We start from the raw sequence: 26,190 nt of genomic DNA on the forward strand, positions 1-26,190 counted from the left end.
AATAGGACAATTATCGCTGAACGATTGTTTACATCAAGGAGTTAATTTAAATCCAAACATTTTTGATTTGTTGATATCCTTTCGCTTGAACAAAATAGCCATTTTAGCTGATATGGAAAAAGGCTTTCTCCAGATTTCTTTGACTCCAAAAGATAAAGACACAGTTAGGTTTCTTGTGGCTAACAGTGAAAACGATGTTCAAGTGTATAGATTCAATCGAGTTCTTTTTGGTGTGAACTCGTCTCCATTTCTATTGGCTGCAACTATAAAAACCCATATTGAGAAATATAAGGAACAATATCCTGTTACTGTGCGGACACTCGATAGTTGTTTTTACGTGGACGATCTCGTTGCTGGTGAAGACGACGTATCATCAGCATTTGACTTGTCAAACACAGCAGCAAAAATCATGGATGATGCAGGGATGAATTTGCGGAAGTGGATTTCAAATGACTGTGATTTAATGCAACAATACAGACACAACATTTCGACCATTTAACTATTAACAATTTCGTGAACCAACCACATCGTGTTTCGGGACTTTCGTGGAGTCCTCAAAATGACTATGTTAGTCTTAATTTAAAAGGTCTATTGGACTTCCTTCTGAAAGGAAAAATACTAAACGATTCTTGTTGCTGGCCGCAGGCAGAATATTTGATCCAATGGGATTTGTATCCCCCTTCACTATAAGATTTAAAATCTTATTTCAAGAAATCTGGCAAAGTAAAACAGACTGGGACGAAGAGTTACTGCCAGATGTTAATGAGAAGGTTCATCGATAATTGTAAGCAACCATTTAAAAAACAAATTGGAACATTGAAGATATCCGAAGTCCAACGAGCGGAAACTACGCTTGTGAAGTTGGTGCAACAGGTAGAATTTGAATCAGAATTAAAGGACTTGTCCACTAAGGGTATGGTTAGCCCTCAAAGATAAAAAATCTCTCTCCATTTCTAGACTCTGAAAAGGTACTAAGAGTAGGAGGTAGACTGGCATATAGTAATTTAAATTATGACAAAAAACACTAAATAATTCTTCCTAAGAATCACAAGTTAACTTATTTGATTCTTGAATTGATTCGCAAGAGACAATTGCATGTAGGTCCACAAACTTTATTGTCTATTGTTAGAGAGATTCTGGCCCTTAAATGGTCGTAATAAGTGCAGGAAATTAGTTAATAACTGTACAATTTGTTTTAAAGCAAAACCCGTTACTTGTTCACAAATTATGGGTCAATTGCCAACCGAGAGAATTTCTCAAAATTTTCCTTTTAGCAAAGTGGGAGTAGATTTCGGTGGGCATTTCTGGATTAAATATCCTAATCAGAGAAAAGGTGTTTTCAATAAAGTTTACGTGTGTGTTTTCGTGTGCATGGTCACAAAAGCATGTCACCTTGAATTAGTTTCAAATCTAACTAGCGAAGCCTTCATTGCGGCTTTAAAACGATTTTTTAGTAGAAGAGGAAAATCTGAACGTATATTTTCAGACAATGCTTCCAACTTTGTAGGCACACAATTAGAGTTAAAGAGACTGAAAAAAATTCTGAGTAATAGTAATAATAATATGAGTAAATTTTTGTGTGATGAACGTGTTGAGTGGAGTTTCATTCCACCAAAAGCACCAAATCATGGAGGCCTCTGAGAGGCTGGAGTCAAGGCCATCAAATATCATATAAAGCGAATTATGGGTAATTTAAAATTCACTTATGAAGAATTTTTAACGATTCTTAACCAGATTGAGGGAATTCTCAACTCACGTCCCCTCTACCCTTTATCATGTGACCCTAACGATTTTGATGTTTTGACTCCTGGTCATTTCCTTGTTGGTCATCCGATTTCAGCAATTGTTGAACCGAGTTTAACTGAACTGCCTGATAACAGGTTAAAGGTATGGCAAAAACTAACAAAAATTGTACAACAGATTTGGAAACGTTGGTCAAATAACTACCTAAGTACACTTCAAAATCGAAATAAATGGTTTTTTGAGAAAAATAATGTAAAAATAAATGATATGGTAATTTTGAAAGAACAAAATTTGTCTGTGTGTAACTGGCCTCTTGGTCGAATTCTTGAAGTGTATTATGGTAAAGATAATAAAATCAGAGTAGTGTTAGTGAAAACTAAAAATGGAGTTTTTAAACGTCCTATTACTAAAATTTGTATTTTACCCATCCCAAATGAGTAATTTGTGCGAAAATTTCTCTTTGTGTTATGATCACTGGTTGTTTTTGAGTATTATACTTGTTACCTTTTGTGTGAATTCAACTGTGTATATTTGATAAATTGAGTATTTCTTGCTTTTGCAATGTTGTATACTGTTTATTGTATTGAGTGATATGTGTTCATTTGTATTGTTGTTGTTTACTTATAAGTTTTTGAATGTATCATTCAAATCGGGGGTGGATGTTCGGTGTTGTGAAATGATTGTATGGTGGCCAAAGTGAAGCGAAAATAATTCTGTAATGCGAGAGTGGCTGTGTAGAGAGAGAGAGAGAGAGAGTGTGGAAAGCACGCGAATAAAATGGAGTTGTTCTAAAGTCTTTGCCATCTGATTTGTGTTGTGAATTACATTAAATGTGTGCGTAGAACTGGCGAATTAACAATTAAGAGGCAAAAATAAAAATAAAAAATTCGGAAGTCTAGAATACCATCATGTCAAACTGTTCATAAAACTGTTTTTTAAAATTTGAAGCAAGCCAAGTTAAATAAAAGTACGAAAAAACAATTACCTGGGGACGAAGAAGTTGAATTGAAACCATCAAGATGATTTGGATCTTCAGGTTCCTTTTCATCTTCAACAGTAAATGAAGGATTTAATGTTGGAATAATTTCACACTCCTGCAATAATTCAATGGAACGACTAGGTACAAAGCCTATGAGTGCTTCTGAAGAATCTACAATAATTGCTTCATCTGTTTCGATATTGATCTTCAAGATTTCATCACTATCAGCAGAATTATCAAAATCATCACATGCTGAGAAACTCTCTGTTATGATGGTCTGCTCACCAGTCTCTAAGTCTTCGACAATCACTTCATCATAAGGATGGAGACATAGTTCAGATTTACTTTTATATGCATTTGTGTCGCTTTCAGAATCATTTTCTAAATCATCTTCATCATAAAGCAGATCTCTTTTATTCATCGCAGATATGCTTTGGAAATTCAATTTCACAGGTCTCATATTATTAATAGATTCCATTCTTTTTTCATCACTGTGGCTAGGTGTTGCATCTGGAGAGAAGGATTCAAGGTACTCGGAGCCAGATGCTTCTGAATCCAGGGTACGAATATCTTGAGTAGTGCCTGAATCAAGAAATTCCATATGATTGTGGTATTCAACATCTTTTACCAAACATTCAGGAGTTGTAGCAAATCCTATTTCACAGTGCATATTTGGATCATATTTCTTAATAGGTGAATCATAATCTAAATCTTTATTACTTGATGAGACACCAGGACTGTCAGTACTTATACTTCTAAAATCATTTCCGTAACTACAACTAGATACATTGAATGATACTTCGGGAGTTATTGATTCGCCAAAGTTTGCAGATGCAGCATCTTCAGGATTCATAGGGTCTGAATCATGTAAATTACTTTTTTCAGGAGAGAATTGAAGCTTCTGAAAACATTCGATTTCTGATGCATCTGAATGCTTTAATCCTGCAACTGAAGAACTGTGCTCATTTATTTCAGAGTTAAAAATAGGTAATGGTATGCTGACAACGATTTGATTATTTGAGGTTGAAACATCAGATTTATTTTGCAAAACATCAGAAGTATCATTGAAAGTTGGCATTTTTAGAACATTTTCAGAATCTTTCTCATAAAAAGGATTTGGTTTAGTTTCAACAGTGGATTCACTTTTCAATGCAGATTCTTCATAAAGACTTGAATTTGAATTTTTAACATCATAATTATTATCATAAAAAACATTTCCAGAGTCATCATCTTCAGCTACGGAATTAGAACAGTTCAAGTTGATATCATGATCACTTTTAATAGGTGTACTAGTTAGATGCCGAGATCTCAGTTTTGATTTCAAATCAACAGGCGTTTTTTCCAGAGAAGAATCTGTAGCATTTGGAGTATCTTGACCACTTGATACAACTTCAGAAATTTTTACAGCACTTTTATCTATAGAGGGGACAGATTCATCTTTGAAAACAAACCTAAAAGGTTTAACAGCTTCAGAATAAGATCTCTGACCGCTACAATCTTCCATCATATTTTCATTTTCATCATGAGAATTATCAGCTGTAGATGCTAATTCATGTATGATGATGTCAGGAATAGTGTTTAAACCATGCTTACATGAATTTATTTGATCTGAAAAATCTTCTGGGGCAGATATCAAACCAAGAGCATTTTCCGTGGCTTCATTTTTCTTCTCGCAATATAAAATACTGTTGTCATTAATAGAATCTGGATTATTTTCTACATATATTTCAAGTCCATCTAATTTATGTGCATGCACCCAGTTAAGATTTTCAGAATCAATATTTAATTCATTAGAATTGCTATCTAAGGTTTTAAGTACATTTAAATTTGGTAATGTTTTAACATCATAACAGTCAATTTTTAAATCATTTTCTTTGGACACTGCGTCTAAGCTGTCTTCAGATATAAATGGGTTGGCATTCTTTTTTCCATGCAACTGACGTTTTAAAGAATGTTGATCTCTTACATCATCTCTCATTTGATTCCCTTGATCATCTTCCAACTGAAGAACATCTGAATCTACAGAAACTGCATCAGTAGTACTTTTTTCACAACCTAGCGAAACACTGTTCAGGCAACCATCATTTTCAGTCAACTCATCAATGCTTCCATTCAATACTCTTAAACTTGGAGACAAGTGACTACCAATACTTTTAGAAGCCATATCATAAGACATCTCAAATGATGAAAATCTTTCTCCATCTGAAGAATAGTTGTGGGAGTCGCTTTTGTCAGAAAAATCATTTTCAAATTTTAGGTGTGTAAGATCAGTTCCCAGGAGTTTCGTGTCCCCTATTTTAGGTGGCAAAGAATTCCAACGTTCTTCAAAAGATGTTTCTAAAGTTTTAAGGTTGTGCCGATCATTGTACAGAGGAGTTAAAAACTTTTCTACTTTCTCCATTGTTGGTCGCAAATGTGCCGGCTTCCAACATTCCTTCATAATAAGATATCTAATTTTTTTTAAAAACAAAAACATGCACATATAAGCAATAATATATTTGAAAGTGCAGTTATTACAAAAATGGCAACATAATAAAACTGAAATTATAATAATTAAAGTATTTCTATATACATCATGGATATTAAAAACTTTTTAATACTAATCCTTAGTTTGAACATATTTTTTTACATTGCTTTGTCATTAATTTATCTGTTTAAGTAATTTCAGTGCAATATTTCATTGGATAGTTATAATAATAGGTGTCACAAACTGTAATTCTTACTGATTTAACAAATTATAACTAGATAATTTTTTAAAGTAACTAGAGATTAATGCAGCTTTCCCCAAATTACTTAGAATTTGAAATTGTTTTTGTAAAATATTTCACTAATACGAAATCATAACTTTATACTGTTCAATTTAAATTCTTAGAAAGCAACATTATTATAAAAATACAGGAAATAAAAAATGCTTATTTGACACTTACAATTCTTCTTTGACAGGGAACTCTTGAGATGGAGCATTTAATTGAATAGTTTTCTCAATGAGAACTTTTTGAAGGACTTCTTCATTAGTCAGCTCTTCATAAGGTAACTTTCCAAACTCAAAAATTTCCCACAAAATAATGCCAAATGCCCTATAATAACAATAAAGTGACCAATTATAATATATAATTATCAATAAATTATTCATTAATATAGATCAATTAAATGGTATTAAAAAATATACATTTGAAAAATTAATTTTGATAATTAACTTTTTGTTTTTCCAAAAATTCTATTATTACTTAAGTTTTACCATAATTTATAAATCTGGATTTCAAATTAAAAAAATTAAGAATATATATCAAAACAGTAATGTGGAACATATATGGAGGAAACATACAAATATGCAGAAAAATGTTTGTTTTGGAGTAAATATTAAAACCACATCCACAGAAATGTTATCTGATGTAATCACAAAATTTCACAATCTTCTAATCTAGTGTATTTCAGGGGCAATTGTAATACGATTCCAAAAATTTGGAAAATAACTCGGGATATAAATGCAAATTATTTCTAAGTAATTTAATTCACAATTTTGTTCAATCATTGAGATGAAAAAATGAATACTTACCATACATTTGATTCTTTGGTTATCTCTTTGGTTTCAATAGTAGCATCAGTACACAAAAGGGTCTCTGGAGAACACCATCGAATCGGCAAAGCAATACCACCTAAACAGTAGTAATCCTCCTATTTAAATAAAGTAAAGTTGTATTATAATAAATATAGTACCATATATAATATATTCTTGGTTTTACTTTCAAACTCAAGAAATAAATTTATTAAAACTTATGATAAAAAACTGTTGTACTCGACTTAAACAAAAATTGTTATTACATTTCTTTCAAATCATGTTCAAAATAACAAGATTAAGATAATTCTGAAGTAAATTATATTTAAATTTTCTTTTTCATAAAAAAAATCACAGAAAAGTAAAAACAGTTTAATCAATATATATATTAAAAGTTTTTTTTTAATTATGATAAAATATTAAAAAAAAAAATATTTTCACATATTTTGTATTACTTTAAAAATAAACTAAAAGTTTACTTCTTCTTTTCAAAATGGCACTTCGTTTTCAAAACCAGGTTAATTAGTATAATTTGTCAGCTGAAAACTTTTTATAACTACCTAAGTTATTAGGCAAAGCAAAAAATAAAACAATTGTATTGACTTGATGCCATATAAATAACACTGGGAATTAATGGGCCAAAGAAATATATTTACAGTTATATATAATAAATATTTCTCCAAGTACAAAGTAGTAATGTAATGTCACTTCTGTTCAATTCAATTATTTTAAACTCATGACTTCCATTTAAAGAGTAAATTAAAAATTAAAAAATAATACAATTTTATATTGAGAAATAATGAAGCAGATACTGAATAAAATTGCATTTAAAATTATCATTAACTTTATACTGTTAAAAACCTTTGGTCCTAAATTAGGACCTTTGAGAAAGTAAAATCATTTTATGGGCCTGGAACACTTACTCTGTTTGCCATTACAGATCAGAAATAAATGGGGGGCCACAGTTTACTATGGCAGACTAGTGTGCCTCTCACATATTTTGGATTCTTAATCTCTTTTTTAGCTTAAAATTTGTGCAATATATCTAGTTTACCAATGGATTACATGAAACTAAATAGATGCCATCTCTCTGACATGCACATAAATGCTTAATATATTTTATTTCTCTTTATTAGTAGTTTTTCTGAATTGTAACTTCATTACAGTTACACATTAAGTCTAAAATTATGTTAATATTAAGACTACTCATTGAATATAGTAAGGCACATCACATTCTGATGATATAAATAATTTGGATTTGGTATTATCATGTTAGAAATAGATTGTCAGCTGTAATTTTCTTTCACATTTCAGGAAAAAGATCTTTGTTTTCATTTTTGTTAAACTATTATCCAATGACATCTGAAATTTATCAGTTTTTATAAAAGGCCCATTTATAAAGGTGCCTGTTTACCCATATTTTTTTAAGCTTATTATTTTCTTACAAGGTGAGCAGTATGCAACAAATGGATATTGCAGAACTACTCGAACCCCTTCAGCAAAATCGGGACTGATTCCTTTATCCATCCAATTTGTATTAAAAACAGATTTTGAGCAGTTCATTGTTTTTTAAAAAAATTATCTAATCTACTTTGAATAAGCTGACAATTTCACAAATTAATAAACAAACTATACAATAAACTCAAGTATGGTAGACTAAACAAGACCCCTGCTAGTTCCGGAGATTGAATGTTCCTGCCAGAGAAATATATTGAGATGTCTTGCACATGCTCATTAGATGCAATTTGGGAATCTCTTGGGAAAAGAACTACCTAGAAAATCAAAACTGGACTGATCTATACAGAAAAAGATGATCACATATGAGATTTTTATTATCTATATTATCCATGCACACTAGATGAAATTTTAAGTTTCAAAATATTACTGCAGTAAGAAACAATTTATTATATCTCTGTGTTTTAATCTATTATTTTCCCATTAATTTACTTTTTACTTTCATGTTTTATTTTGTAAATACTGGAAATATAAACATGTCAGATTCTAAAGATTTAAAAAGAAAGAAATTCAATGAATTGTTTTCTTTGGAAATAGATTTTCGCTTACCTACAGTTTGTTGCAACTTTAAAATTTGATTCATAATTCAAACTCATTGAATGAAGTTAATTTAATTTCACAACTTTTACACAAAGAAATATTTTCTCTGAAAGCTAGAAATGGATACTTTTCATAGTGTGATAATGAACTTCTTTCTTTTGCTTTCAAATTGCAGATTTTTAGTTCATATATAATTATTATAAGTTTATTTTACAGATTTTTACCTTTGAAATTAACATTTTAATAATAGTCTATAATTTTGAAAACTTTGATAGCTCTTTTTAAAGACATTTTGATGAGACTTACAAATATCAATCCCAGCCACCAAATTTGACATCCGATTTAGAAAAAGATTATTTTTGCATATATTTCAATTAAAGTCATTTCTTTTTTTCAGTCTTTTTTCATAAAACAAATTTTAATAGTTCTTTCATTGAGAAAATAATGTTAAGAGACAAACATACTGGCTGCCAAAGGTGGAAAACAAGATAAATACCAGAAAGTCTACATATTCTATAATAATAATTCTAGATTTTCTATAACCAACAATACTTCAAAACCTTTATTAAATCTACAATATTTACTCAAAACTCAACCTTTATCACTACAGCAATGTGATTTGGAAGAAAGTTACCTTCCAAATCACATTGCAGGAAGGGCATCTGACCAACAGTAACAGATATAATGAAATGTTACAACAAATTGCAACACATAGAGAAAAAAATAGCTTCTATATAAATAAGCATTCAAGTTAACAAATTAGATATCTTTCATTAAAATAAAATTTTTAAAGTTTAGAATATACTAATAAAAATAGTACTCCAAATTGTGTAATACTATTACAGCTAAACTCTTAAAATAAAAAATAAAATTATTTTTATAGTACAGATATCTGAATGTTAAATATATTTAACTGCAAAATAATTTACTAGAAATTTATTTGTTTAAATAACTTACCCTGCATTTATCAAAAGATATTCCATAGTCTCCAACTTTAACAGTAAAATCTTTACACACAAAACAATTATGTGCAGCAAGATCCCTGCAATAATAAAAATTACTTGAAATGGCTTGATGTTAAAGTTAATCAGAAAAGTCCAAATGTAATGAAATTTTTTATTAAAAAATGGTTAATTTTTTAAAGTAACTAAATCAATTTACATTGATGTACCTTGATTTGAAATTCTCCAAATTGTGCTCTCAGTTTTCATAATATTTAAAAGTAGAAACTACGGGAAGTGTTTACCCTTCAACTTTCACATAAATCTATACAAAATGGTACATTTTATACTTTGTAGTATGGTAAAGTATGCATTTTAAACCTCTTTCCTTTGACCAGTCCCCCCCCCCCAATTAAGATATGCTAACAAGAGATCCCTCACTAAATTGGATTTTCTAGCTTGTTGCTCTTAAGTTATTGTTTTACACAGACAAACATGATTCCAAAACATTTTTCAGTATTTCAGAGGTATAAAAAATATTAAAATCTTGGAAATGGTTTTTTTTTCTATACTCCGCTTACAAAAAAGGTAATAAAAATATATCCAAGCAATATAATGTTAACTACAACAAAATTAATTATATTTCAGAAATCCTCAAAATAAAGGACAATGATTTTATATCACAAACTTCCTCATATAGTTTCATTTTTAAAATTTGATGTAAGCACTCCAAAGAAAAAAAAAAAAAGCTCTTTAAAAGAACAAAATGCAAATAATTTTTTTTTAGCAAAATTCTTCAAAAAAAAAAAAATACATTTTAAAACATTTAAAATAAAAAATGGCCGATGATCAATTTAAAGATATAAAACAAACAGAACATACATAATTTATCAACTCACATGTGAGTATAACCATTTTCATGCAAGCACTTCAAACCTGCAGCAACATTGCATGCCATTTGTAGTAACATTCCATTCTTTATAAAGCTCTCCTTGTTTTCATGTAGTACCAAAAATGTTTTAAGATCCTACAAAAATGCAGAAAGAAATAATAAAAACATCACAGTACTTATCCTCAGAGTAATAAAAGAACAATAATAAACATTCATACTTACACTTATACTATGTTCCATAATAAGAAGAAAAGGATCTGATTCGAGACAACGTCCAAGAAGGCGAACAACATTTGGATGAGCCAAATCCCTAGAAGCAAAATTAATCAAAATTAGATTAAAACAGTAAATTTAGTAAAAGTTCAAAATCTCTAGTTAAGCTCATGAATTCTTTCATAAGCAGCTGAATATTTTTAATTCAAATTTTTCACTTGTTCCCTGAATTTCCTTTAGCAATAACATTGAAACATTTATAATTCAAATTTCTTTTAACGATATCTAGTCAAAAAACAATTTTTTTCTTCTTACTGAATTGTTTTTGGTAACTGATTGCATCTGAACTTTGTGCTCTCTCACTGTCAGTGAATAACGATCACTTATGAGAGAGCACTGTCTTTATCACCCCAGAACTTTACTAGATATTCAAAAAAGCAAACCAAATTTCTCACATAAAATAGGTGAACTGCCTAACTTGATGTTTTATTATTATATGCCTTTAATAGTTTTTTTAGTTATTAGATTAAGAATTATGAAGTTTTAAAATTAAACTGATCATGACTTTAAAACAATTTATGCCTATTTGGTTTTGACAAAAACAAAATTGATCAGAAAAACTATTATTACCAAACAATTGAATCAACTTTTATATAATTAACAATAAAATTGTGATTTTATTAAACATTCTTAAAATTAACAAATTACTAGTAAATTTGAGTGGATACATCCTTTCTCAAAGTATCGACATTGACGTAGAAGTATAGCACTTAGCAAGTTAGAGCATTTTATTTGACTGCTTATAAAGCTAAGAATTACAGCATTCCAAAATGGTTACCATTAAGAGATTGGAAATACTGTCACTAAATTGACAACAGAGAAGTTGACTAAGTTTTTATAAACTGACTTCTTTTCTTTCTTTCTTTCTTTTTTTTTTTTTTGAACAAAAAAGAATAGCATTTTAAAAGCTGTCAGACTATAAAAAATTATTTTATTGCACCTTACTTCTGAAGTTTAGTAAAGAGCTTTTTCAAACAATTTCATATTTAAGGAATTGAATAAAAATCTGCTTAACCCATATGCAAAAATAAAATTTTCTCACTTTAGCTTTCAAAAAATCACAGACAAATATGATTATATATTTTACAAAGAAATGAAAATGATTTGTAGGGATATGAGAAATGAAGTTTCTGGCTCCATATCATTTCACCACATAAATTAGTTAGATTTGAGCATCAATCAAAATGAAACATTATGCAAAAGGGAAAATAAGGTAATTGAATTTAATTTGAAATCTAACTTAATATAATAATTGCTGAACACTACAGTACAAACTGAATACAACAGTTTATCATAAAAATATGGCATTTTATTCTGTGAATATTATGTACATTAACTTATGCAACAATGATAGCATGTGCAACTCAACTATAAGCTTGCTTTTTCAGCTTTTTACAACTTAATATAATTCTGCTTACAATAATATTACATCAATATGTTACATATATAACTATTGACAGATTCGTCAAAATTAGAAACAGAAATGAAAATAACAATGTACATAACATGAAAAGGAAAATACTACATAGCTTGTCAACTAAGATTTAACAATTCCTAATTCATAAAGTTAAAAATACACCAACTCTGTTATTAGAAGCAAACTGAAAATAAAAAATGCAATTTGATACATTAAATTTTTTTTTGAATCAGTGCGATATTATTAATGTTCAGATCATTTATTAATGCTTAGTACTTCTAATTTTGAAATAACCACACTATTGTACAAAAATATAAAAAACACTTGCAGATATAAAAATATACTTTATAATGATACCATTTCATTTTAGAACCTTTTCTTACCTATAAGGCCTGACTTCATGCAGGAAGTGCAGATGTTCTGAAGGTGAAGCTTCCTCACGCAAAATCTTCACAAGGACAGCAGTTTTCTCTTCAGAATTATTTATATTAGAAGCTTCTCCCTCCACAACACGCCCAAACCATCCACAGCCTAACTCTCGGATGTACTGCAGTTGGTCACGGGGAAAATTACTGATGGGATCATCTAAGGAAATAATAAAAAGATTATAAATCATGCTTCCCTTAATAAATTAAAAACAAAATGTTTTACATAATAATGAAAAAAAATATTTTACATCCAGAGCAATCTAGAAAATAAACGAGATTTTATTTTCAGAATATGTTTCTTATAAAAAAAAATACAAATTTATCTCAGAAATATAGGCAAGTTAAGAATAATTTGTAACAATGATCTTAGAAATGTCATTTTACATGGAAGAACTTTCAGTCTGTATTGATAGATGGCTGTAAATTATAATGGGTTGAGGGGAGGCATTTTGTTGTAAACTGCAATATCATGGAAAAGTTGCAAATATTGACAAGAAATATAGCAAGGGAAAAAAATAAATAAAATTATTATCTTCTGCTTCTATATTGGGCTTAAAAGCTGGGACTGTTTAAAATCTCCCCCCCCCTCATCTGCTTATTAGAACAGTAGTTCTCAATTACTCAAAATACAAATTTATTGTATTAAAAGTCTATAATTACTGTTTGCAAAATAAACAAAATATATATTTTTTTTTCATTAAAGCAGTTAACTGGTATCACAGAACTAAGCCATATAAACAGGGATTATTGTGACTAGCTGTTATCCAGTCACAATATTGTGACTGGCTTAAGAAAACAACGGCCAACAAAAGTTTGAAGAATTTTCAAACTGTTGGTGGTAAAAGGCTAGAAATCTTTTCTATCATTTCTTTTAATATTTTAAAATTTCTAGGGTATTGTATTTATTTATTTATTACATTTTATTACAATCTAAAAGAATTTCATTTTGTTAAGCCTATGAACCTCGAAACAATTATAGTTTGCTTATATACAGTGCTAGAAAAACTAGTATAGGCATGTATATGCAACCAAATGTATATAGGCATGTATATGCATAAAGCTATGCAACCAATCAGAGTAACATGATGTGATCAGCAGCACCTATATAAGACAATAGATATTTGATATAGGTGTTAGATCAGTTTTTGTGATTAGCATCAAGATTAAATTATCATGAATGAAGCAATTTTGGACAAGGTGTTTAAAATCAACATAGTAGAAATTGAACAAAGTATCTTTGTTGTAATGATGAAATTTAAATTTCCGAGTACGGCAATTTCATGAGTATATTGTGATATTTAAAACCTGGGTAAAATATCAAATCTCCTATGATTGATGAGAATCCTTAAACAAGATAGATGTGCAATACTTCTTCAAATTGGTGTGGGTTTCAATGCTGGGGTATCAAGTGACACCGCGAAATATTCAATGGACCATCACTGATATGAGCTTTTGGAGTTGAAAGATCATTATTGTAAACTGTATAGCATAAAGCTTTATGCTTATCTGCGACTGCTAACACCACTATAGGACATTGATGAATCTAAATTCATTGCTTTGTTTGATGAATCTCATTTCCAGTTGTATTGGGCAAATGAACATTTATAAGTAAGTAAATAACTTTATGAGTCTATGGGATTTCACATGTCAACAGGACACACTCAATCTGAAAGACCCTCTAAAATGTTAAGGGGCATACGTAGTTTGCACTATATTAAACTTGTTTTGCACAAATTTTTAGGGGCAACCTCAACCCATTTAAATGTTTTAATGTAGCAAACATTTACAATCCTTTAGTAATGTTTACAGAGTAGATTCTGGCAGTTTTCTTTAAATGTTTATAAACTACCTGTTGCGAAATGTACGATAGTTTTGAATGAAAACTATAATTTCCCATTTCAATAGCTTAATTACTGCTGAATAAGGGTTGCCACTCAAATCTGGAAATAAAATTGTTTTTTTCCTGAACATATATTCAAGATAAGAAGAAATGCCCGAATCTTGAATATACGTACTAGTAACTCAGGAGTGAATATATATACTACTAACTCTTGAGCTATTATAATGCATTAAATTGATAGGCATCTAGTAATTAAATTCATTACTTGATAATAAAATTCACGTAAAAAGAACTAACAGAGCAAAACATTTCTAATTTTTAGCATATCACAAAGAGAGTGCAAAATTGATAAAAAATTTAAGTTTATAAACAAAACAAAAAAAACATTAAGAGTGGAAAAATTTTCCTACTTACTGAACCAATCATGAAGGGAGATTTTATTTTTGAGCAGGGCTCTGAAATGTGCTGGCCTAGATGAACATGCAGCACTTTGACCAGACAGTTTTCTCGGGAGAATGTCTGGTAGAGGTTCAAATGTGACCTTGTCTTCGAAAATAGGATAAGACAAACTGACAGGCTGGAGATCAATGACTGCAGAGTGTGGAGGAAAGATGGCAAATTCAGAAGGATTTTCAAATTGCAAGGAATTGTCATTTAGTCGGCTTACAGGAAATCCATTTTGATAAGAAAGAGCCTAAATAGTTAAAAAAATTTAGTTACTTTTGCAATAACAAATGAAATAAGAATATATCTGAGGTAAGGTGCAATACATTCAGAACTGAATAAATGTTGAACAATAACATTTAAATTTCTTCAGTTTTTGATATTGTTTGTAGAACACTAAGCATTAAAAAAAAATTGTGCTATTTTAATAGGAAACCCCTAGATTTTAAAATAAATTTAAATACAGAAAAAACTTACATTTGTCATTTTTTATAACATCAAAAAATCTCAAATAAAAGACATATATTATAAAAATTATTAATAATAATTAATGTTCATATATTTACATATACATAAGAAAATTTAGTGAAATTTATAAATCAAAATTGACTTCAAGAGCTGAAAAGGATAATTAAATGAAGTTTATATAATCATGAAGAAAAAATTTATTTCATTTTTAGTTACAACAAATCAATCATTTACTATGATAATTATATAGTGGCTTTTTAAATCTTTCGATACAAGATTATAAAACATTTTTTAAATGAGGAATCTTAAAAAAATATTTATTAAAAAAAGATAAAATATTTTTCATCAATGAAAGAAATTAAGTGATGGAGAAATTTAACAATAACTGATAAAACTATTTTTACATGGGTACATTAAAAGGAAATTAATTTTGCCCCACATAGATCTTAATCTTAAAAAGTTATTTTTATTTTTGAATTTTTAACTGATTGCCATAAGAAATAATTTTTGAAAAAATGTTTGAGATATCAAATGATAACAATGAAACTTGAGTCTAACAGTTTTTGTTGTTGTTGATTCTGTACTATATGGCACATGCATATAATCTAGATATTTGATGATGACAGCATCAAAGGAATACAAATTTAAAATTTTAAATAAAATAATTGATATCACTAAAATCCAAGCAAAATTTTTATCTTTTACACAGACTTGTGAGCTAAAACCTCCACTAGAATAGCAAATCAATAATTTTAATTTTTCTTAAAATTCAGAGTAATTTTAACAATGAATACAGAACTTTAATTATTCTATCACTTGTAATTAATCACTGATGTACATTTTGTTTTTCTATTTAATGTAGACAAAGGTGACAAATAGCATTTTACAGGAATATCATAGTATAAGTATAATGGAAATTATCTAAATTTCATTGATTTAAGTTAATTCTACGTTAGCACTTCGAGAATTCTTACTAGCATGGAAAAATATATATAATTCGAATAATTTCAGATAAATCAAAGTCAAAATACTCTTTTGGAATTAGGGGATAACAGCCTTTATTGCCAAAAATTACATTCTCATCCCAATTCAATCAATCAAAGTCAAAATAAAAAAAAATGTAAAAGATTGTTTTTTGTTTGGTAAATAAACTCAATTCTTGCATTTCCAGTAATAAAAAATGAATACATTTCTTTTGCTTTTAATTCATTTGATTACTTTATTTGTGCACAATGCATTCAATTATAAAACAAGCAAACTAGATATAAATTGTATTGTATTTTGAAGTTTTATTACTTAACTATAGCATTCAGTGACACATATATTATCTGCTTAAAACTACTGAAATAATTTACAAAAATATGAAACTTTTTAAGTAATGTTACTTAGTTTGATAAAACAGCTAAGGAGGGAGGGGAATTAAAGCTATTTTTTTTAACTAAAAATTGTCAATTTCCCAGATATGAATTATTGGATAGATCTATTTTTAATTGTGCATTTTCAATCAGTTCATTCTTCTTCAATCCTATAAAGGCAACCATATTTCATTTTCTAAATTCTTACCTTAATGTTGTGATTAGGACAACAGACACATCCTATAACAACATAACCAAGTAAAAGAATTGCAGCAGCAGAGATTAAGAATACAGCATAGCCTGGCAAAGATTCCATGTGATATGGTATTTCATGATGACCTGGTTCAGAAAAAAAAGCACATGAATTTTTTTTAAATTTATAAGAACGAAAACATAAGTAATTTGCATACTGTAGAAATCCAAATTACTTAAGATATTTCTTCAAACAAATACTATGATGTGAAAAGAAATTAATTATTAAAGGATTTCTGAAAATTATGTGTCCCATCTTTTTATAATTAAAAGAAAACATTTTCATTTTTAGTAACAACAATTATACAATTATAAACAAATGCTTTCTTACACAATGAATGCAAGAATGCTTAAAAATAATTTTTTTAACAAATCAAATATGCTGATTTTCTAAAGATTTGATTTGATTTATTGAAAATATATAAGTAAACTATTTCATTCAGTTAACCTGTTAACTTTACAACTTAACAAAGAATATAATTTGAAATATAGCAAAAATAACATAGTAAATGAATAATAAAATTGCTAAAAATCCAAAATGTTAAAATTATTGATTGAATAGACGAGCTGGGAACAATGAGTAGACTTTAATAAATTGGGGAGGGGGAAAATAAAAATATATTAAGGATTAACAGGGCTGCCACTCAAATATGTAAAAAAAAATTCCCTGTGTTTCATGAGTATGTATAAGATACGAGGATATGCAAAAACAGCATTCGTGAGCTAGTTGTAATGTAATAAAAGTTTGAGGAATAGAAAAAGCACAGAAAGAAAGTAATTTAACATTATTTGAAATAGCACATTAAAAGAAATTTGATATTTACATACAAAAAAGACAAACCAATTTCTCTTTATTTATTATCTAAAATTTAGCAAAACAAAATTTATATATTAAGGTGAGAGGGATATATTATCTCTCATGCTCTTTAATTGTAAGTCACACAAAATTAAGAACTCGGGTGAAATAAAACAAAATATTTTTGTTATCATGATTCAAATCATTTAATGATTACTTAACAAAAAAATATTAAAAAGCAAAATTATTTATTCAATTCAAAATTATTTATTTGCCAATTCATGTATTTGGGGATCAATTTCTGTAGATTTTTCATCTATCGGTTTCATGAAGCTAATCCTTAACAATTAAGGTATAGCATTTTTGTATGGCCTAACATACACTTTTTAGCTATTTCACTTTCATTGAACACATGCGAAAATATTTCCGACATATCATAGAATGCATTAAAAGCCAAATGTGGTGCAACAAGTTTTAATGCCCATAAAAATTCAGCTTTAAATTCTTGTTCTTGAACTAAAAGGTTTTAAATTGGTTCATTTTCAGATATTAAATTTGACATTTTCGGACTTGACATATCACCTTCTCCTTCATTCCTTTTAGATACAAAGTCTAAAATTAATTATGACTTTCTTGAATTGAAACACAATTTTGTTTTTCTTTTTTTGACATGATTAATAAATTTTGCCTGTTTTCCTTTTAGCTTATTTTAGGATATAAAATTTGGTGTTTTCCGACATAGCATATAAACTTCTTCTGTACTCCTTTTAGACCCAAAGTCCAATATCAGTCATGACATTTTTGAACTGGCACACAACTTTGTATGTTTTCCTGTTTTGGCATGACTGGCAAGTGCCTGTTTTCCCATATTACTTATTTTCTTAAAAAACAAACAGTACACAGCAAAAAGATTTTATGGGAATCTTGAACCCTTTCAGCAAAATCAGGATTGATTTTTTTTATCCATCCAATTCATATTAAATATGGGTTTTAAGCAGCTCATTGTTTTAAAAAATCTTCTAATCTACTCTGAATAAGCTCACAATTTCTCAAATGATTAACAAATCAATCAATAAACTCACATGTGACCGATTAAATACCACTGTGATGTGGCCACAGACTGTGTGTTGCCATTTTTTCTAGAGATGTATGTTCTAATCTTCCATACAGTTACAGAAATCTCATGTATGCTCATTAGCTACAATTCAGGAATCTCATAAAAAAGAATAACTATCTCATAAATCAAAACTGAACTGATCGATACACAAAAATGGGAGAGAAAGTAGAAAAGGCATGAATTTTTGCATTATCAATTGCGAATGGTATTGTTTCATTTTTGGCAGAGATGATTACAATCTTTTATAATTGCAATCTTTAGATAGGAAAAAAATAACTAAAAAACTTAAAATTCCCTGCTTTTATGAAAATCTTCAAATTTTCCTGCATTTTTTCAAGTTTTTTTTTTTTTTTTTTTTTTTTTTGTTGATTTTCAAATTTTTAGTGTTTTACCGATTTTCCAGGTTCTCCCGGTGGCATGGCAACCCTGATTAATTCATTTTTTTCATGAATAATATAAACCCAGAAGAATTCTAAATACAAATGTCTTTTTAGTAAGTATGATACTACTAATCACCAGGCTTGAATATTGAATTCATTTCACATTATTCTTAAAATACCAACATTCATCGTTAAGATATTGTGATAAAAATTATCAAAATATATTCGTTCTGATCTGTATCTGCTAAAAGATATACAATACAATCCAATAAAAAGAAAAATCTTACAGAAATAAAAATATAAACTGAAAAAATTAGATAACTACAAAAAATTCTACAAAATATAATTTATTTCTTCAAATACATAATTAATATGAAAAAAATAACTAAAAACATAAATAAATAATTAAATTAATTTCAAACTATAAACAGGCTTGTTAGTTTATGCAATTTTGTTTGGTCTTATTTAAAATTTGGGTAATTTTCTCCCATTAAATAAGCAACAATTGCAGAAATATGCAGATCAAAGTTGTGAAATTAAAAAAAAGATAGTTTCATGATATGAAGGTACATTAAAAAGTGCAATTCTGATAGATATCCTCATATCAAATTTTATAATTAAACTAAATGCTACACTCATGGCCCTTCTACCTGCATTTGTTTTAGCCTGTACAAGAAAAAGCAAAATATATATTTATTATGACAAGCATTTCACATTTTAATTTTATGAATTTTTAAGACTATCAAATCAAATTAATAATAACTAATTATTACATTTAAGCCGTTTCATATATGGCAATTATAGTCTCATGATTTAGCACATGTATAGCATTCCGAAAATCCCCATTCTAAAACATGATAAAATATAAGGTCATAGGAAAATAATTTCTAGGTTATTACTGGCTACTTTAAGAGATTAAATTTTAATTTAAGAAATTAACAATTTACAGAGAATACACACTAAATATTCTTCAGACTTCAATAATATTTTGAATTAATTCTTGCTGCAATAACAAACATATATATCTTAGTACTAACTGAAACATAAAAAAGAATTCAAAATACCCAAAATATTCTCCTTTTCTTTTTTGAATTTCAACAAAAGATTAGCCAATTGTTCTTTTCTTGGTTAATAATACTAAATCCACTTTCTTATCTTTTGTACAATTTTTTTCATTTACATAATGTTCATACTTGTAAATAACACTACATTTATACTTCAGTTTAATATTTATGAATCTAATATAAAACTATTTTACTGCTATTTTTCTTTATTAATTGTTTTCTTTAAATATCTTTGGTATGTGTATTAGTTTTTTCTTTTAGTTTCCCTCTCTCCCTTATATATATATATATATATATATATATATATATATATATATATATATATATATATATATATATATATATAAACACTGATTTCAAAATTGAAATTTTGACTTAATTTTATTCACAGTATTTATGTAGTGGTACTTTTTATTCTCTGATTCAAAATCCCTCCACACTTGAAAGCAGCAGATGTTTGCATTTTAACAATAAAGTGAACTCTGATTAGTCATGGACTTAAAGAGTAAAAACTGCAGACAATTTGTAATGTTAAAAAAGATACTAATTTACAATAAAATATTTTAGGGCAATTTTTATTTACTGAAGGAACTTAACCATTAAAATAAGAATAAATAGATGATTTCTGTTCTTAAAAGTAGTTTTTGTAGTTCACTTTAAAAAAATGTTAAAATGCTTCATTTTTAAAAATTTATAGTTGAATTTTTTATAGCATTTTAAGATTAACAATGGCAGATAATATTGGTCACATTTAGTGATATTATATTCTTCGAGCCACTCTTGACTACACGAGATATATTAGTAATTATAATAACTTCAAATTAAATTAACACAGTAGTTAAATGTTTGCAATACTTGATGTCAAAACAGAAATTGGGATTTGCATATTTGATGACGATACAAATCAAAGAAGTGGGAGTAGTTGTTTGAAATTAATATGTACTATCATACGAATTGTTTCTTCTTCTTATATACATTCCATAAATTTCATCATATCTTGTGCATTCAGCTTTCAACTGTTTATCATGTCGGGTTTGAAGCATGTATAAGATACATGTTTTGCATTTCTGATGTCCATTCTTTAGCTGGTTAGCATTCCTCTGCATGTGTCTTTATTATCCCTTTTAAGCTGAAGCCAAAGAAAATGCTCTCATTTTATTTTAGAATATAGTTATTTTTACAAATTAAAAAGATTTCGATTCCCAAGCCCTATTATCCACTGAACTTTGATAAATTCTTCCATCAATATTCTTAATTCCAATTCGATTGCAGATATTGCTATTATCTAAGAAATTATCAACTATGATGCACCAGTAGGAAATTAAATTTATATTATTAGTTTTTAAAATAAATTTTTAAAAAATTATAATTTCTTTAAAATATATTCCCACAAATGCTAAAAATATCCTTGTTTTAAATAAATTTTATGAAACAGGACCAATATAATGCATATAATGAATAAATAATAGGTTAGATTCTGGACAACTTTAGTTTGTAAGAAGAATTCTAAAAAATTTATCAGTAAATAGTTTCTGGGCTTGAATACGATCATAAGATATTTTATTTTTAAATAAGAGACAGAATTATTCTTACTTTACATAACTTGTTCAAAGGATCTGAAAAAAAAAGTATTTACTTTGTCGGATATATTAGCATTATGCATATATTAGACAAATTCACCAGTTGACAATACTTGATTTAATTGCTAATAGGCTTCTGTACTTTAAAGTTTCACAATAAAAATAAAGTACATTAACCCCCTAAATACCTACTTTTTTATTAGATAGATTTAAGTTGTAAGATATAAATTTAAAAGAATATTTAATTTACAAAATTTTAAGAATATAAAAATATAAAATACTCAACTTCCATATTAGAAAAATTATAAGAGGTTTGTTCAGCTGCTTAAGGATTTACTATAATTATTAATTATATTATAATAAGAGGAATTTTGTTATAAGCTTTTTTTTTTAAACCAAAGACCTACATTCAAAATTTTACACTATAAATATGGCATTATCAATACAATGTAAACTTTTTCATATTGAAGATAGGCTTTATACATTCATTTTAAACAGTTTCAAAACCATCTCGCATCCATTAATGCTAAGTAAACTACAATACACAATATTTACGTACTATTGCAGCTATATCGGCAACATCAAATTCAATATCAGCAATTAAAAATTCCCTATTTCGTGCCTTAAACACTTGCAAAATTGGGGTGGCCAATTTGGCAAATTATCCTGAAAATTGGCATGATTGCAATAATATGTAAGTACCCAATACACTTGCTTAAAACTAAATTTTACAAATCTTAATTAATGAAATTGAGAACTCATTGCTTGAAATATTTTACATATGTATATAATGAGATTCTTTGATATCAAATAATACATGAATTTTAGCAAAGACTTTATCCCATCAATAAAAATTACTGAATAAAAGAATGTTTTAGTTAAAAAAAAATATAAAACAATGCTGCATACCTTCCGTTATAGGAACAGCATATCCTAAATGAAGACAAAGAGTGACACCTAATAGTAACAGGAGCTTTTGATAGCCAGTCATCCTTTGTTTTAAAAGAAATAGGCTTTCACATATTCTTAAGAAATTCCATTTTCAGCTTACTCAATTTTCAACAAAAACCTGAAGAATTCAATATATATGACAATTAACAAAAGCTTATAATTAAAAATTTAAATTTCTTATATTTCATACACAGAAAAGGGTAGAATTCAATTCGTGATTTTATAAATTAAATTTAAAATGACTATAAACTGAAACCATTAATTTATAAAGCAGAATGATAACTTTAAACAACACATTACTTCACTCTTAGTTGTGTAAACAAATCATAAATAACTGAAAATGGATCGCATGCATAATATTTAAGTTTACGCAAACTGATACAAATTAAAAATTGTTTCATATTAATAATAAAGTAAGCATAATAAAGAAAACGCCCTTTTGTAAACATACCGCTTAAGTGATTATTTATCAAACATGATGTTTCATTTCTCTTTGAGAGCTTTACGTGGCAATAAAAAAAACGAAAACAAACATCTATGTAGGATGTCTCTAGTGGTCAAGAAAGCCGCGAACACACAAAAAAAGAATTGCATTTAATTTCGTTTTGCATGAATATTTTACTACGGTGGAACTAAATAGCAGTGAGCAATATTTTACCATTTCACGTAATCGAAATCACAGAGTATAAGTTAAAATTTTAAAACAAGATTAACTTTTTTACTGATGTCAACAATTAGTTGAATTAATGTGAAACACCTGCTTCTTGATTAAAAATAACGTCTTCGCCGTTATTCACGACAAAACAGAAGACATCTGTCTGAAATCGCAAATTTCAAGAACAGTAGTCCTCTGTTTTCGTTCAGAATGGCTGGACAGCTAGAGTGAAATGGAAATCTATTTTATTATCTATATTTTCTGTTAATATTGATAAATGTAAAAGGATAATTACTGATATTTCTAGATTAACAAGAGAAAAGGTTAAACTTTATCTTCATTTTTAAATTCACTTTTTTTTAAGTTGTATTTTTGATTTCAAGCAGGAGCCGTACTCTCAACTTAATAATTTAAATGTCTACAGTTGACACTAATAATGCAATTCTTGTAATCTATATCTTCTTTAAAGTTATGATTCGTAGTGATAGTATATAAAATTATACCTTAAATGATAAAATTCTGTCATAGCTTTTAAATGAACATTGGAATGATTGATATTTGTATTTCTCCATGGTTGCTGCATTTGGAAATATCACATCTTGAAATAAAAATTATTTTCTGAGACTGATCAAGATGAATATAGCAATGAGAAACCACACGGAAGGTTTTTCAAATAACGGTAAATGTCTTAATTTTCTATTACTTTTTAATTTGATAATGCAGCTGTTTCTTAAATAATCAATAAAAAACTATTTAAATGAATCTGATTAATTGTAATTTTATTTTAATTGAATGGAAAATGAATATAAAGCCATGTGTAAATATAGTAATCCACATCTTAGGTTCTTCATAATCTATGTTAATTTCAAGGAAATATATGAAATTTTCTACAAAGATAGCCTGTATTTATTTAAATGAATTATTGGTTGGAATTTTCTAGATGTTTGCTTTCTATAATTATATAATCAACACCGCGATTTTAAATTCATTAATTATTTTTTCCAGAATGATGAGTATTTTTTTAAAAGACGGAATGGTGCATATTTGAGATATTATTAATAGATAATTTAATACCCAAGATTTTTTTTTCAAAAAATATAAATTCTTGTAAGTACACTTCTGTAAGTATTTGAATTATATTTTACTTTCAGATGGCATCAGACTAAAATCATTGATATAGAAAAAAAGTGTTTTAGAATTATGAAATGGCTTCCATGAGAAATAAATAATTTGCAGTGTACTATACTTTACCGAATGATTAATTTAGGAAGCTTTTAAAAGCAGCTTAATTTATTCTTTTATTCATAATTTCTTTTATCATTCAGGGTTTTGATCTTGTTAAATCTCCATTTCTAATTGCAACCAAATTTATCCTAAATACCTTCAAAATATTCACTGATAATATTTCATAAGCAGCATCCAAACATTTTCAACTTTGAGTTTTGATGTATTCTATTATTACTAACTTTCATTGTTAAGATCTTTCAGTAAATGTAATCTCTGTTAGGTTTTTGTCTGTGCCTCTGCTAACGGAACTCTACTCATTATTAAATTAAAATCCATCTAAAATAAGTATTAATAAGTCGACAAGTAATTAATGTAAAAACAAGAAATGTGCTCAAAAAATTAATTTTCTTTTCAATCTAGTATCATTTATTTGGATTATAAATTATTTACTACCTTGCTGGCAATAGGTTGATTGCACCTTCACTAATTGTAATCTTAAAAAAATATATTCTGAATCATTTTTTTTTTTTTTTTTTATCCAGAAGAATATGAGCACACGTTTTGATCTCCTCGTGACAGAGTTTCCATACTACAATAAGTGAACATCTTGAATTTTTCTTGATTTTAGTAGTATATGTGTCAAAGTCCTTGCTCGAACATTGCATAAGATAATTTTATACAATAGAATTCTGTTTTCATTGAATTTATTATTTTTGATCTAACTGTATTTTGCTAAAGTAACATTATTATCAACTTTCATTAAATATTATTATAAGTATTGGTTTTTGAAAATTGTTTCTAAACTCTTAAAATTCTTTACTGCTACTGTTAGTTTAATGTCGGAAAAATAATTAAGATTTTATGTAATATTTAACCGACAATTAAAAGTGATTATAATGTTTAATATTCAAAAAGTTATATTAGAATATAAGTGTGAGTTGTACTTGATTGTTATATCCTTATTTGATTTGTATTAATAAATCGTGGATATGGTTAAATATAAAGCTATGTGGAAAAAAATTATAACATATGCAAATAGTACACAGATTGTGCAATGTTTTACATACTTTTCTCTCCAGTCAATATTAATATTTGTTCAACTAGCCTTACAGTGGCTATGTATGCATAGGTGAGATATATGGGGTAAAATAAACTATTTATATATATAGCAAATAAGATGTCATATTCACTTATATTTCATGAACTTGCTTAACTTTCTTTTAATCACTTTTCCAGTTTAGATTAATATCTTCTTTAGAAGATGTACAAGGTCTTTTTGGGAATGGTCTTGTCTTTTTGAACCGTGACCAGATGATAAGGCTGATACCCTAGTTACTAACTCCTGACCAAATTTTTTCATCTAAGTAGTTAAAGAATATTTCACTCTGAATAAGTTTAATATGTATCAAACATATAAATATAAACACAACGTGTGTGTGTGTGCACATGCGTATGTGTGTAATCATAATTTTTGAAGCAGAAAGACACTTTTAATTCTTAACTTTGTTTCATTTCATCCTGGAAGTAAGGATTTATGTGCAAGCATAAGTGATGAGTATACCAACACAGAGTGAAAATGAGGAAAAGCTAATGAAAATTTTATCCCTGTGAATATATACTGTAAGATTTTTGTACGGATTTTCTGCATGTGTCGAATTTAGGTAAAGGAATTATAGGTATCTTTTAAAAGAATTTGTTTAGGTCAGCAAATTTTTATCCCTTTACTCGGAGCATGGGAACCACTGTCAAAAACACTTTTACAGAGCTTTCTGTTGCA

At 27.8% G+C, this 26,190-nt stretch overlaps 1 protein-coding gene across 1 annotated transcript in view; it reads right to left on the reverse strand.

Annotated features, from left to right (window-relative positions):
* LOC129988026 (uncharacterized) overlaps nucleotides 1-23,311 on the reverse strand; it is a 43,692-nt gene extending 20,381 nt beyond the window's left edge. The window contains exons 1-11 of the mRNA XM_056096103.1: nucleotides 22,983-23,311; nucleotides 22,490-22,649; nucleotides 16,600-16,730; nucleotides 14,539-14,818; nucleotides 12,240-12,441; nucleotides 10,389-10,476; nucleotides 10,174-10,301; nucleotides 9,291-9,375; nucleotides 6,279-6,397; nucleotides 5,650-5,799; nucleotides 2,729-5,172 (exon numbers count right to left, since the gene is read on the reverse strand). Coding sequence (XP_055952078.1) covers nucleotides 2,729-5,172; nucleotides 5,650-5,799; nucleotides 6,279-6,397; nucleotides 9,291-9,375; nucleotides 10,174-10,301; nucleotides 10,389-10,476; nucleotides 12,240-12,441; nucleotides 14,539-14,818; nucleotides 16,600-16,730; nucleotides 22,490-22,571 — 3,709 coding nt within the window. The 5' untranslated portion in view covers nucleotides 22,572-22,649; nucleotides 22,983-23,311. The remainder of the gene's footprint in view (nucleotides 1-2,728; nucleotides 5,173-5,649; nucleotides 5,800-6,278; nucleotides 6,398-9,290; nucleotides 9,376-10,173; nucleotides 10,302-10,388; nucleotides 10,477-12,239; nucleotides 12,442-14,538; nucleotides 14,819-16,599; nucleotides 16,731-22,489; nucleotides 22,650-22,982) is intronic.
* Nucleotides 23,312-26,190: the final 2,879 nt, after the last annotated feature.

This window comes from Argiope bruennichi, chromosome 10, assembly GCF_947563725.1.
Source record: "Argiope bruennichi chromosome 10, qqArgBrue1.1, whole genome shotgun sequence".
In the NCBI taxonomy this organism is placed as follows: domain Eukaryota; kingdom Metazoa; phylum Arthropoda; class Arachnida; order Araneae; family Araneidae; genus Argiope; species Argiope bruennichi.